The following is a 13,026-nucleotide window of genomic DNA, read 5'->3' as shown; positions in this document are numbered from 1 at the left end:
ACACGAGGCAACAAAATCAAAAGGATATTTTGGCTTCTTGAATATCAGTTTTCTAGATTTTTGGAGTCTGTGACTTGAAGCTTTGAATTAATGTCCTGGACTAACAGGCACTGAGACAGACAGTGTGTGTGACTATCTAATCTCACTCTCTCTAATGCACTCATCATAGTGGGATATTCGGGCCAAATTCAAGAATTCAAAAGATTGCATTGGTCATGTAAGGACTAGAATGTCCACTCTTCCCTCGGGGACAGTTTATTCTGTATGCCCACCTTGGAAGGAAATTCTCATACCTAATGGAAGGTGATTACAAATGTTTAGACTACTTCTGCATGCTCTCTCCTTACACCAGAGAGACATGTTGTCATAAATTGAAAACAGCCTCCCAAATCTTTGGCTCTACAGCTGATTTCTGCTTGTTCATCTGGAATCCATAATATCTTTACAAAGTGATTTTTAGCACTTTGAGTCTGGGGTTATAAAGGCAGTAAGTGACTCACTTGTAGAGTAATAGGTTTATGTTTGTCCTGTAAGATGCAGCCATTGGAAGCAACTTGATCACAAAGTTGCTTGTTTTAGCCACTAGGGGACAACACTGTCGCATTCGGAGCGGGTCTTGCATTCCATCCATTGGGAAGCAGCAGGCTCTTACCCTAGTGAAGTTTGATATTCCATCCGGAAAAGGGTAGTGCTAATTGTGAATGGACGCTGACTGACATGGTAGCATATTGTTGTATAATTCTTTTTTTTACACATCAACCAGTAACCGTGGATGTCAGAGCAGCTGTCTTTGTATAAGATCTAAGAAGTCTTTCTGCCTGTTTTCTATGTGTGATTGTACTCAGATGACCTCTGCAGTTCACAGTATAGATCAATACCTTAAGCCTTTTTACATTTTCAGAATATGCTTATAAAAAATTCCCACAGTGCAGGCATTGTCTACCCCAGACACCAACTCCTCCAGTAGACCCCAGGTAGCGGCTGCTGCTCAAAAAGCTGTTTTCCCTCCCCCAAGAGAAGTTTTTGAGTTGCCTTCTAAGAAGCTATTTGTTGTCCTGCCATGTTTCTGCCAAAGGGATACTGTGCGTGTTTCTGCTATCTTGGGGCTTGGAGCTCGGTTTTAGCCAGCTCGGACTGGAGAATTCACTCCTTACCATCTCCTATATTAAAGAGCATAAATCCACAGTCTTGGGCATGTCACCTTCAGGGCTTCTTGTGAACCCATCTCCAAATCCCTCAGCATCCACTAATTCAGGTTTCTTGTTGCACATGGGGCAAAGCTGATTGCGGACAGCAGATGATCTCATCCATACAATGAGGTTCCAGCGCTCCCCGGAGGCGACAGGCAGGGCCCCGTGAATCTGCCCTCCGTGGTGTAGCAAGCCTTGGGATACCACATGTTCAATCTCCACGTACTTTGGCACTGGGGTTGGGGCCTTGAAAATAGATAATAAAGCAGATGCTAGGTTACATGAACTGTCTCTTGCTGCTGACTTTCTAAAGCGTTGTTATATCTTGCTTTTAGTGCCTTTCACCCCAGACTGTTTTACTAACCAGTGATATCTAGGGATCACTTCACACACAACTGAAATGCAGCCACCTCTGGGATGAGACGTTACAGCTGTTAAACTGTTTGGACCGTTAAGGACAGACAGTAAACAGTTCCCAGCTCAAACTACATAGAGGCGCATAGAGAGGCAGACTGTAACAGTCCAACAGCAATTCAGCCAGCACATATTAACCCTCTCTTGCTAAAAGTACATTGGAAATTCTAATAAAATGACCAGGGCTTTAGTTTTCTCAAGTGAAAGACTGAAATTGCTTGAGTCTTTAAAGCATTTTCTCCACTCCTCCAAAGTGAGCCCTCCTGATCATTATTTTAGTTGTGAAGGAGGTAGAGCATTTTACTCCCTCCTCTGATATAATAGTTATCTGTGTGGTCTATTTGAATAGACTCCCATTAACTTCAATATTTATGATTAATTCACAGCAGTAAAGATTTCACTATAACCTCCTCCTACATAGCAAACTGGTGAACAAGATAGTCCTGATTCGGTCAGAAGCAGACAATTGATTTTAGTCAGTCAACTTTTTATATGATCTTCTTTTTCAAAGTACAGCTCCCTACAAGCACCAATCCTCCTCCACGGCTTATTCTGGTTAGGTTCATAACATCAAATAAACCAATCAGTGAAAATGGCCAGGTTTGATCTGTGAGAGCTAACCCTATATTTTAAGCCTAAGGCTACTTGATGGTGTCACTTTAACTCAGTTACTCAAAAAGTTCCTGAAACTAAGTTAATGGCCTGATCCTACACCTCCGAAGTCAATGGGAATTTTGTGGGGAGCAGGATCAGGCCTAAGTTAGAGAGAGATTCTCAGTACCTGTCTGAGGTCTCCAAAATATAAGTTGCCCTCCGTAAATTCTTTTCCTAGGGATACATTTAATGTGACTTCTGCATTGTCATAGTGAGAGCTCAAATCCAGATCTTCATGTAGCGAGTACTTGACGAGAAATGCTTTGTGGCTGTCCAAGAAGCCTCCCCCACAGTCAGGGTAAAGCAGGCATGTTATGGGCTGCAGGTATTTTTCACGCAGAGGTGTAATGAAAGCTTCATAAAATCCAAGCTCATTTAACAGAACCTGCACCAAAGAGAGAGTACATGGAACACACTGATCAGCAAATAGCAACATGCTCACTTCTGCTATATCATTAGATACGCTACTGAGCCTCCTGGTAGTCATCTTCCCTTCCAACCTTGCTGCTTACGTGGATAAAGATCTAGTGAGCAAAGACACAGGCTATAACAGGGACAATGAGTTCAGAATGAAGAGTGATGTCATGCAGAATGCCAGTAGGATCAAAACCAGCATGGGTAGTGCCATATACAAAGCCACTTTTTACTGGTATGTTGTGCTATTCCTGCTGGTTTTATAGAACAGTCCTGTCTTGTGTGGCTAAAGGAGAACTCCAGTCTCAGGCTGTCAATCCAACCCCTCTCACCAGCACTAAATTAATATATAAAATGCTAAGTTCTTGAAGTATCAAGTCCCAGTTCTACAGCCAAAGCAAGAACTGAGAGGCCATACTTGGAATGGCATGGTCAGTGTAGAGTCACTCTGTTTGGAGGCGACTTTCTAAAGGAGGGCGTCAATGGACCCCAGAGCAGCGGCAGTAGACTCCAGAAACTTGCTGCAGCTGTGCAGAAAGGCAAGAGAAACTGGGACTTGTAGTTCTTAGAGAGGAAGAGGCTAAGAGCAGAAGGCCTCATGGATGGCTGAGGGAAATGAATTCCATTGTGGAGGAGCTAGAGATCAGGACTATTGACGTTTGTGTGCAGAGCCACAAACTCTGCCTGAACTGTGTATTTCCTTAGTTTCTTTTACAACCTTTCCTTGTCCATTTGGACACTGCAGTTTATAGTTCATATTGAAGAGATTTATTCTCTTTTCAGAGAGTACAGTTACAATGCACAGGTCACTACAATAAAGACACTGGCTTATGTCCTCTCTAATAAAGCAGGACCTACAGTCTGAACAATAAACCTACTAACCCACTCTTTGCATGGCTATGTCCCAATTTATACAGTAGGAGTCTCTTAAGTGGGACACTCGGGTAGATGGCTAATCTCTCACATCAAATGAAGACACTTATTAAAAACAGACTTGAACCGAATACAGTATTGCATTAAATATTATGCATGGTATATCATCTTTATTTTTTAAAACTTTATTTGGCAGCTTCTGTACTCAGAGCAGAATTACATCTACCATATCAACACTTAGTTAAACATCAGTTAATCCCTGGGCACGATCCAAGTGTGCCCCCACTTATATTAATGCTGCCCCCATTAAGTAGCAATCATTGCTGTTCACTATCACTAGGATAATTAGATCCCTGGAATATGTCTCAGTAAAGCAGCCTTCTCAGTTAACTAGTGTACATTGTGCTACTTTTCTGAGTGTTTGTTTAAAAGCGGGGTGCTAACATTTTACCATCAAACTTTTTCAGTAATTGTTTTATTTTTATATATAATATAAAATTTTAAATACAAGATTCCACTAAAGCAGATTCCACCTCACATCTCCTTCTGGCAACCTCCTCCCCCCGACACGTGTACTAAGTTAGAAATGTAAGTAAAATTAACTCCCTCACCTCTGTGCCTTTTAATTTATGAGTGTCTCTGCATTTGGCGTTGCACATAAGTGTGTGTAATGGATTTCCCCAGATCTTGGAGGGGAATGGACCTTGATACATGCAAATAGGTTGGTCTGATACATGTCACTCACCCTAAAGGCTGTAATAGCACATGAGAGGTTAACTCTACAAAGCTGAGTCTTACCCCATAGTTATTCATAGTGTTTGGCCGGCCTTTGGGCATCTCAGATTGCTCAAAGTTCTCCATCTCTTCAATGAAGACTCGGCAGAATTCCTCAGTGAACACTGGAAGTCGATATATCCTCTTATCTGACCAAGAAAAAGAAGGTGTCTCTTATTAGGTAAAATAGCAATAGGGACTATCCTTAACAATAACTTTATTTGCCAGAAAGCAGTACTCAACGGCAGTACAATAGAGAAGACAGCCTCCATATGCCTCATGGCATGTTTTGTTTGTTAAATAGTTATTACTACAAGGCTGGACTCTAGGGCTTGTTACTTATTGGTCACTGGAAACTGAAAGCCTCCCAGACTTCTCAGGCCAATAGCTAAAAGCATTTGAATGATGAGGTGACCAGGTGGTGATGGAGAATTACTGAGGCATGGCATTTTGTGGGAGGTGAGACATCATCCCTCTAAGGACTCTCCATGCCAATCCATTAGCCCTTTCTGTTAGGAATACAATACAATTACATTACACTTCCAGCATAGAGACTTAAAGAGCCACATAAAAAGTGGATGAGAATTACAAATGGGGGGGAACTGGGATACCAACAGCTTGAAAAAGTTGCTTGTACCTGAAAATTATTCCTCTTATGTAACACCCACAATGGGTGTCAATGCAAAATCCCTCTATTTTCCATTTTACTTTTTACACTTTCATTGCTTCCCCTATATATTTTGTCAGCTTCTCCTGCATTAAAAGGCCCCATGAACATCAACAAGCAAGCAGAAAAACCCAGAACTTAAAAAAAAATATTCAAGATATAATTTAAAGGGGGAATCTACTAAATGGTAACGTTGGAAAATAGTCCATTTCAAATAATCCAAGTGTACGGTGTCCCTTGAACAGACTTGCCGAAGGTCAAACACGGAGTCAGTGGCATGGCCAAAATAGATCCCAGGATTCCAGGGGTGAAATCCTGGCCACTGGGAGTTGTGCCATTGACTTTAAACGGGCCAAGATTTCCCCCATCTCTAACAACTAGACTATGCTGCCTCTCTCAAGAACTTTGATCATGCAGAAGAAAACACTCTAATGGTCTCCAGTCATTTTTCAAAATTACAATATTAAAGAACTGGTTTAGAATAAACAATTCACCATTGAAACGACTTGTGTGTATCAGAGTGTGGCTCTACCTACATTGCTGATAGGTCCTTTTACTTTACCTGATATAGAATCAATGCGGCGCAAGAGACCTTGGAGATCAGCATCTTGTGACGTGCAGTACTTAACTGTCTCTAAAAACTCAGGAGCCAGAAATGAATCCTTGTGTTAGATGGGGAGAAAGACAAAGAAAAATAAAATAAAATGAACACACAATGACTTCATCTCTAACCTTCAAACAGCCACACCACAGGCAGCAATTGAAATGTAAGTGGAATCAAGGGGCCACACCTAGCTTGCATATAAACATCTATAAAATATTGAAATCATGAAGGAATGCACAAAGCTGTAATCTGCACTTGTACTTTTCTTGGTAGATTGATGTAAATTACTTATTGCTGGAGTTCAGCTGTAATTATAAGCTATAGCTGGTCAGATTTATCTTTGCACTGGTCACACTACGGGCACACACAACCTAGCTAACAGCAGTTCTCAAACTGTGGATCGGGACCCCAAAGTGGGTCGCAACCCTGTTTTAATGGGGTCACGAGGGCTGGTTTAGACTTGCTGGGGCCCGGAGCCAACGCCGGAGCCCCACTGCCCACAGCCGAAGCCCAAGTTGCTTCAGCTGTGGGTGGCAGGGCTCAGGTTACAAGCCCTCTGCCTGGGGCTGCAGCCCTTGGGTTTCGGCCCCCCATCCTTCCAGGGCGGTGGGGCTCAGACTTTGGCCCCCCCAACCCGGGGCAGTGGGGCTTAGGGGGGCTCAGACTTCAGTCCCCCTCCTGGGATCGTGTAGTAATTTTTGTTGTCAGAATGGGGTCACAGTGCAGTGAAGTTTGAGAACCCCTGGCAGATCAGTGTGCAAACAGTCATGCCCGATCGATTTTTTTTTTTTTTAACCACCTTGCTTTGGGCCAGGATCTCAACCCCATACAGTAATCGCGTTGTGCTATGAATATTACCCAGTGAAGAGCGTGATGCAGAGTGTAGGACTTGTTATTAGACTGATCTTTCTGTTGGCTGCTCCTTAAACTCTGTACATGCCCAATAGTCTTCGTGATACAACTTTATGCCTAATATTACCAGCAGCAGTCTGAGCTGGTTCTGAGTCTATTCTCATCTACGGGAACGTAACCATTGACTTTAGTTAAGTTACCCCAGAATAAATCGAGAGTAAGAATCACATCCAGAGGGTGTTCTGTCTTCTTCAATAGAGATTTATGAAGATGTCCAAGTTGTGGAACTCAGTTCACTTTTAAATGAACACAGTCCTGAGACTAGACAGGATTCTGAAGGGCACAAAAGAGGCTTTCCTACTTCAAACTAGATTTCCATGTGGTTACTACAGCATTATTACAGACTCAAAACAGCATGTGTTTTACCTGTAGAACATATACTTCTGGATGCTTTGGTTTGTAACATTGTGAAATTATGGCTTTTCTTGCCATGGACTGATGATCTAATTGCTTCCTTCTTTGCACTTCTTTCTGAATCTAGGAATAAGTGAAATGATCTTGTTAAGAGATCAAATGCTGGCAGTAATAAAAACAAAGTTTCATTCACTGAGTCAAAATAGTAATTTTTGCTGAGTGCATCATCTGCTCATGTGCACCTTCGGGAGTCCTGAATATATTTCTATGCCTTCAATGGGTCATTAAAGGAGACGTCTAAGTCAGACTCTCATTAAGACAGAAGGATGGGTTTAAAAAACAAAACACCTAAAGGAATTCCACTGAAGTTAACTGAGGCTGCAAACTTTCAGCACCTTGGAAAAGCAGGCTCCTTATTAGGTGCCTACATACGGTTTTAGTTGCCTAACTTTAGATAGGCCAGAATTTTCACACTTGAGTAAGTTCGGGCAAAATGAGGGACTTCAGTTGCAGAGAGATGGTGCTCATTAGTGAAGGCTCATTACCAAGCGCTGTTGTGATGGACTACTCTGTCAGTTAAGGAGGAAGCAACCCATAGTAATAGTAAACTCAAGCAGATCTTCCAATTTCATAAACCTCCCGGGAGGCTAATTTTGAGATACCCTTGTGAAAGTAGGAAGCAGAAGAATTATCTGGAGGATGCAGACACCATGTCTGGTCTCCTCCATTCTCCTGGGCCTAAAAAGCCAGGCACTTACCAGAGAGAGGAGTAACTTCCTTTCAAAGTTCTCCCTTTATTTGGGCCTATTTGGTAACCAGAGATGGACTCCTCCCTTGAAAGTGTCCTGTAGAGAGCTCCTGCTTTTAACAATATCTTCTATATGTTTCATACCCCATGTATTTCAGAGTAATTTCAGGGTAAATGCATTTTTAATCCTGTTTTTTCTTGACACAGATTTTCTTTTCAGTCTTGACTTGAACTGGACATAGATGCTGGGTGACTCTTGGTTCCTTATGGGCAAAGAAGGCTGTGGGGGCGATACTGATTTTAAGTTGCTTAGGAATCCTTTCCGATGAAATGGTGCAATAAATAGTCATCTGTTTGGCTGCATTTCAGTGGCATGCGAGTGATCCCTGTACACAGTGTGTACAGTGTTGCAGGATTCTTTGGGATTAAATGGTACCATCTAAATGCACTACACTAACTTTGGAAACGTGTATTTTACATAAAAGGAGAATGGGAGGAAATTAGAAAAGAGATGGGACAGACTAATTAAACCAACAGGAAGGAGAGCAAGGAACCCATTGCCATGGAATAAATGTCAGTGTTAACTTCAGGACTTTGTCAGCAAATTAGCTCATCAGAATATCTAACCTGGTCCTCAGGCGCCAGTAGAGAGTTTAATTTCTATGTCAATCTAGCGCATCATTTATGTCTGAGTGTGAGAGAGTGTTGGGGGACAGGAGAGAAACCAGGACCTAGTGTTTCAATCCTGTATGTAACCTTGCCTCCCTCTGGCTTTCAGCAAATCGCTTGACCTCTCTTCTTCACTCTTCATACAAACTACATCCCCAAATGCTTTAGCGTTAACCCTGTATATGAAAGTTCCTGTAAATCAAGATGATTCGTTCTGAAGAAAGCCTTCTAGATTAGATCTCTACTCCCACTTAACCAAGCAGACTCCACAACTTTTGTTTGGAAACTGTAATTAATTGAGATAAGCAATACATATGAAAACAGGTGGACCACGTGGAGCTGTTTGGAGCCTTACAAATGACTTATTGGTAAAATTGTGTATACCTCTTCCAGAACTGCGTTAAAGTCTTCATCACTCCTGCAGCCATGATCACCTAACACCTGTAATATAGAGAGATTAAGTGTTGATAAGTATCATGGATTTTTATGGTGCTCATCAACCTGACATGGGCAGTTGTCGTCAACTCTCGCAATTTTATCATAAGTCTCCTGATATTTGGTCTTTCTTGAAGTCCCAACTCCTGGAATTGTGTGAGAATCTTAGACTTAATTAAAAAAATATATGTTTCTAGCTCTAATTATGTCATGTAAATCTATTTAGATTTAGCAACAGGTAGACCAATTGACACAGCAGTCTAGCTCCCTAAGAAACAGTCTGGGGCTCTGATGCTGCAGCCCAAAGTTTGCTTTAGGAGCAGAATTAAAACATAAAACAGACTATGAGCAAGGAGTTTGGGTTTTCTCCCCAGATCTTCTATTCTGGGCTGATTTTTCCTTGATCCCTATATATACATTCCACAACCAACCCTTTGGGGTGCAGGCCATACCCACTAATTCCTTTATCCCCAGTTCTTTTGCATAGTAGCACTACCTGCTGCCAGAGGAATCAGGAGGTCTCCTGGATTCTCAGGCCAGACGATAACTAGCTCTCTACTCACCCAATCCATGCTTCCCTATCTACACAGCTAATTTTAGCAGGATAGCCCTTGCCCCACAGCAGGGAGAGGCTCTGGCACATCCTCTGCAGTGTTGTGCTATAAGGTTGTCAATCACCTGCCAGCTTTTTGACATAGCCAGATGGGCTACAATTTGAGTCCCACCTCATCTGTACTGGGACTTGCCAAGCTGGGGGGAACTCCCAGACACTGGCAAGATTGGTCTTTTAACATGTTCCTAGAAGAAAGCTCATTAAAGGACACATTTTACTATGTTTGTGTTACAGTTTGAATTATGCAATTCTGCTTTTAATGGCACTATGGAGATGGGTAGACCTGAAAATTGACTAACATTACCCCAGTGGTCAGTATCCCAGTTGAAGGTCTTGCTTTAGTTACTCTTTGGTCATTTTTCCCCCTTCTAATATGATCCTAGCTTTACAGGAAGCCTTATATTGAACATGGCGTTCATAGATCACCTATAATATGTTATGGCAATACTTTGTGTAGGGCATAAGAGATGGCTGGCTCCCTAGGGGAAAGTACAATATTTCTCTTGTAAAGGCCCTGAACACTACAGCTTGCTCTAGCGCATAGCCCAAGTGCAGGTCTGTGTTTTCCAGTAACAGCATTTGCAACACAACTTTAATGGAAAGACTCCAGAAGGTGACTAGACTTGTGGGTGTATTTTCTTTTAGCATATAACTGTTCTGAATATACATTTTAAAGGGAAGCGGTGTTGTCTAGGGAGCCATGAGTTAGGAGATCTGGTTTCTACTTCCAACTCTGCCACAAATTTGTGGCCTTAGGGAAACTGAGGTCCATATTAAGGAGTTTAACAATCTATAAAATAGGGATAAGACTTTCCCAATTTTGCAGACTGGCTTAAAATCCTCTCTGGCAGTGCTATATTAATGGATGTTGCATTTCCACATATCGATGGAGACTGTTGTGTTAAATAGCTACCACCTCCTGTCTGCCCCAGAGGTGGATGCACGTCAGAGGCAGGCAAGAGGCCCGTGTACAGTTTGTGAAACATTTGGGAATCCTCTGGGATGAAATGGTGCAATAAGTGTTTATTCAAAACCTATTTTGCCTGCAGCTGTAGGGAAGATCCGGCTCCAAATGTAGTTGAATTGGGGGGGGAGGGGTGACCACCCAATACAGCACCTGGGATCCAACAGTACAATGTAAACAGCAGCTATTGGTGCTTGCAGGGGGCACCCATCTGCTTTCCCCAGCCAGGGACCCCCCCGCTGTGGTGCCTGAGGGGGGGAGGGGGAATCCCCCCGGCTCCCATATCCCCCCTCCCCTGTGGGTGCCGGGGGGCGGTTACCAGCCCATAGTCCCTGCGGAGCTGCGGCTCGTCCCGGTAGCTGACGTGCAGGCCGTAGCGCCGCAGGAACACGTTGTCCGTGTGGAAGCAGGCGCAGGCAAAGAAGCCTCGGGCCGGGGACCCGGTCCCCGTGGACATGTTTCCACCCGGACTGTAGAGGGCGAGGGGCGGCGCCTCAGGCTGAGACAGACGCCAGGGAATGGCTGTAAGGGCAGCGGGTCCGGCAACCAAATGGTTCCGCCGGGAACCAACAGGCCTTGCTTCCGGTGGCCGCTGCTCACACAAGGGAGCGTCAACAAATAATTCGGGGAGAGGGAACGAAGAAAACCGAGGGGGCTTTTTGCCCGTTTCTCAATCTTCTGTCTCCCCACCCCAATTTAGTGTCTCTTCCCCTCCTGTTCTGTTTTCCTTCTCTTCCTCCTCCACCCGCACTGGGCTCTCCTGAATCACCCCCAGGGTATATTGAGAGCCCTTGTGAAACAGTGGGATGGAAAGGGGCATTTGAGTTCTGGGTGGGTGACCCTGACCCCTGTGCAAGGATTAGAAAGCGTTTGGGATCTGTCTTTGGGGATGACATAGCTCAGTCACCCTGTGCTGATGCTCTATTGATTATTATAATGACCAACTTTTGAACTAATTTGGAAGAAACTGAATAAACATCAGTGTTTCACCTGTTACCAGCACAGACATTCCCCTTTGTGTATGTTTTATGATGTATTTAAATATGTGCCCATTCATGTCACTCATCGCAGAATAGTGGTGGGGGGGTGCCCCATGCCTCAATTTCCCATCTATAAATTTGAGAGAATGGTTCTGATCTCCTTTGTAAAGCACTTTGCGACCTGCTGATTAAAACTCAATTCCATTTACGCTGTTTGAGTTAATTCACTTTGTATGATTGAATTTTAACTGTTTCAGTATAAGGAGCATTGCTATTAATATGTAATTTCTGTAATCATGACAGATATGATATTGGAAGGGGGTGAGTGGAGAACTGTCCACCCAGCGCTCTAGGCACATGCATATAATATACCTAACGAAACAAATGGAATTAGTATTTAGAGCCCAGCCGACCGCCACATGGTCACACTTGCTTATGCACTTGAGTAGTGATGCTCTGTCCAGTCGAGGGCAATGGTGACAGATGCACAGTGTAGGAGGGCGTTAGTGTGTTATATATCCTCTAAGCCCCAAACTGAGAAACTACTGGAGAGCCTGAAAGCTTCAATTAATCCATTTGGTGTTTTCTTCAGGAATGGCAGGTCTGACTGAGGTGGAATGCGGCACCCAGACAGAAGTCCGAGCTGTGGGAGGGATCCAGGCTGAGACCAGAGCTGAATCCTTAGAGAGGTACAAGCAGGTGTACAAATACCTGGCCAAAGGCAGATATCCCAGGCACCTCACCGCACTACAGAAGAGGAGTCTCCGCAGATACGCCACCAAGTTTGAAGTGGAAGGTAAGCTTGAGGCGGTGCCCTAACTGTAGGGCCTGATCCAAGGCCAATTTACGTCAGTGGGATTCTTTCCACTGATTTAAAGGGGAACTGGATCAGGCCCCTGGAGCTGGGTAACTTTTATCTCAACACCTGGTTTAATTTTGTTAGGGAAAATCCCTCCTCACTCTCTTACACTCATGCATCGAGTGTGGCTGATATCAAATCACTGGATGTCATTGGAGGAAATATCCCATCTTTCACATTGCTACCCGAACCTAGTTCTGTTCTCAGGCAGACTTTCTGAAGGCAGTTACAGCTGAGAACACCTTGCCCTTTACCGATTTTACAGCCTCCAGGGAACCCCACAGTGCTGTAAATCTCCGTGAAGTCTCCAAGCCCCTCAGTCCAAGGGAGAGGGTTTTCTGTGCTGCCTCCTGTCATTCCCCAGGGTCAGGCAGGGGGCTGGACTAGATTACCACTCCTGGTCCCCTCCAGCCCTATAACAGACTCGCACCCTCTGCAGGGGGTAGGGTGACCAGATGTCCCGATTTTATAGGGACAGTCCTGATATTCGGGGCTTTGTCTTATATAGGCCCCTATTCCCCCCCATCCTGATTTTTCACAGTTGCTACCTAGCTGGGGGGCTGGAACAATTTGCACAGCGGGGGCGCTGGGAGCCCTTGAACCACACAGTGAGCCCTGTCTGTGATGGAAACACTTCAAGCCAGCGGGTGTAGCAGCCCCCCGGCCCCAGAGCCGCTGTGGGGGGAGGACACGGAAGACACGCAGAGCGGCGGAGGGAGCCTCTCTGCGGCGTTCGTTGCCCGGCGACACTGATACACGGCCCCTGCTGCTGGTGTCGCTGTGAAAAGAGTCCGGCCTGGCCTGAGCCCCGCGAGGGGAGGCGAGCGCGGCGGAGCTCCCCGGCCGCAGGGCGGCCTCCCGCACTGCTGGCCTCCGGCCCCCGCTGCCCCGAGCCGCCAGCT

General features: G+C 44.6%; 1 protein-coding gene across 1 annotated transcript; it reads right to left on the bottom strand.

The window, feature by feature from the left end:
• Nucleotides 1-500: 500 nt before the first annotated feature.
• Nucleotides 501-10,779, bottom strand: OGFOD2 (2-oxoglutarate and iron dependent oxygenase domain containing 2). Its single transcript, XM_044989744.1, has 7 exons — nt 10,605-10,779; nt 8,658-8,714; nt 6,869-6,979; nt 5,549-5,648; nt 4,344-4,468; nt 2,386-2,643; nt 501-1,436 (listed from the first exon to the last, which is right to left on the bottom strand). Exons 1-7 carry the CDS (start codon nt 10,740-10,742, stop codon nt 1,161-1,163), a joined length of 1,065 nt encoding a protein of 354 aa, XP_044845679.1. The 5' UTR covers nt 10,743-10,779; the 3' UTR covers nt 501-1,160.
• Between the last annotated feature and the right edge of the window lie 2,247 nt (nt 10,780-13,026).

The sequence above is a fragment of the Mauremys mutica genome, chromosome 16 (assembly GCF_020497125.1).
Source record: "Mauremys mutica isolate MM-2020 ecotype Southern chromosome 16, ASM2049712v1, whole genome shotgun sequence".
Lineage (NCBI taxonomy): Eukaryota > Metazoa > Chordata > Testudines > Geoemydidae > Mauremys > Mauremys mutica.
The sequence above is the reverse complement of the archived record's forward strand: the minus strand, read 5'-3'. Positions and strand labels throughout refer to the sequence as shown.

Excerpts from the sequence above, each read along its gene's own strand:
- OGFOD2 (XM_044989744.1), bottom strand. The coding sequence starts at position 10,742 with ATGTCCACGGGGACCGGGTCCCCGGCCCGAGGCTTCTTTGCCTGCGCC. Across the intron at positions 6,980-8,657 it reads TTAACGCAGTTCTGGAAGAG|ATTCAGAAAGAAGTGCAAAG; the intron begins GTATACACAATT and ends ACTTATTCCTAG. Across the intron at positions 4,469-5,548 it reads CCGCATTGATTCTATATCAG|ATAAGAGGATATATCGACTT; the intron begins GTAAAGTAAAAG and ends TTTCTTGGTCAG.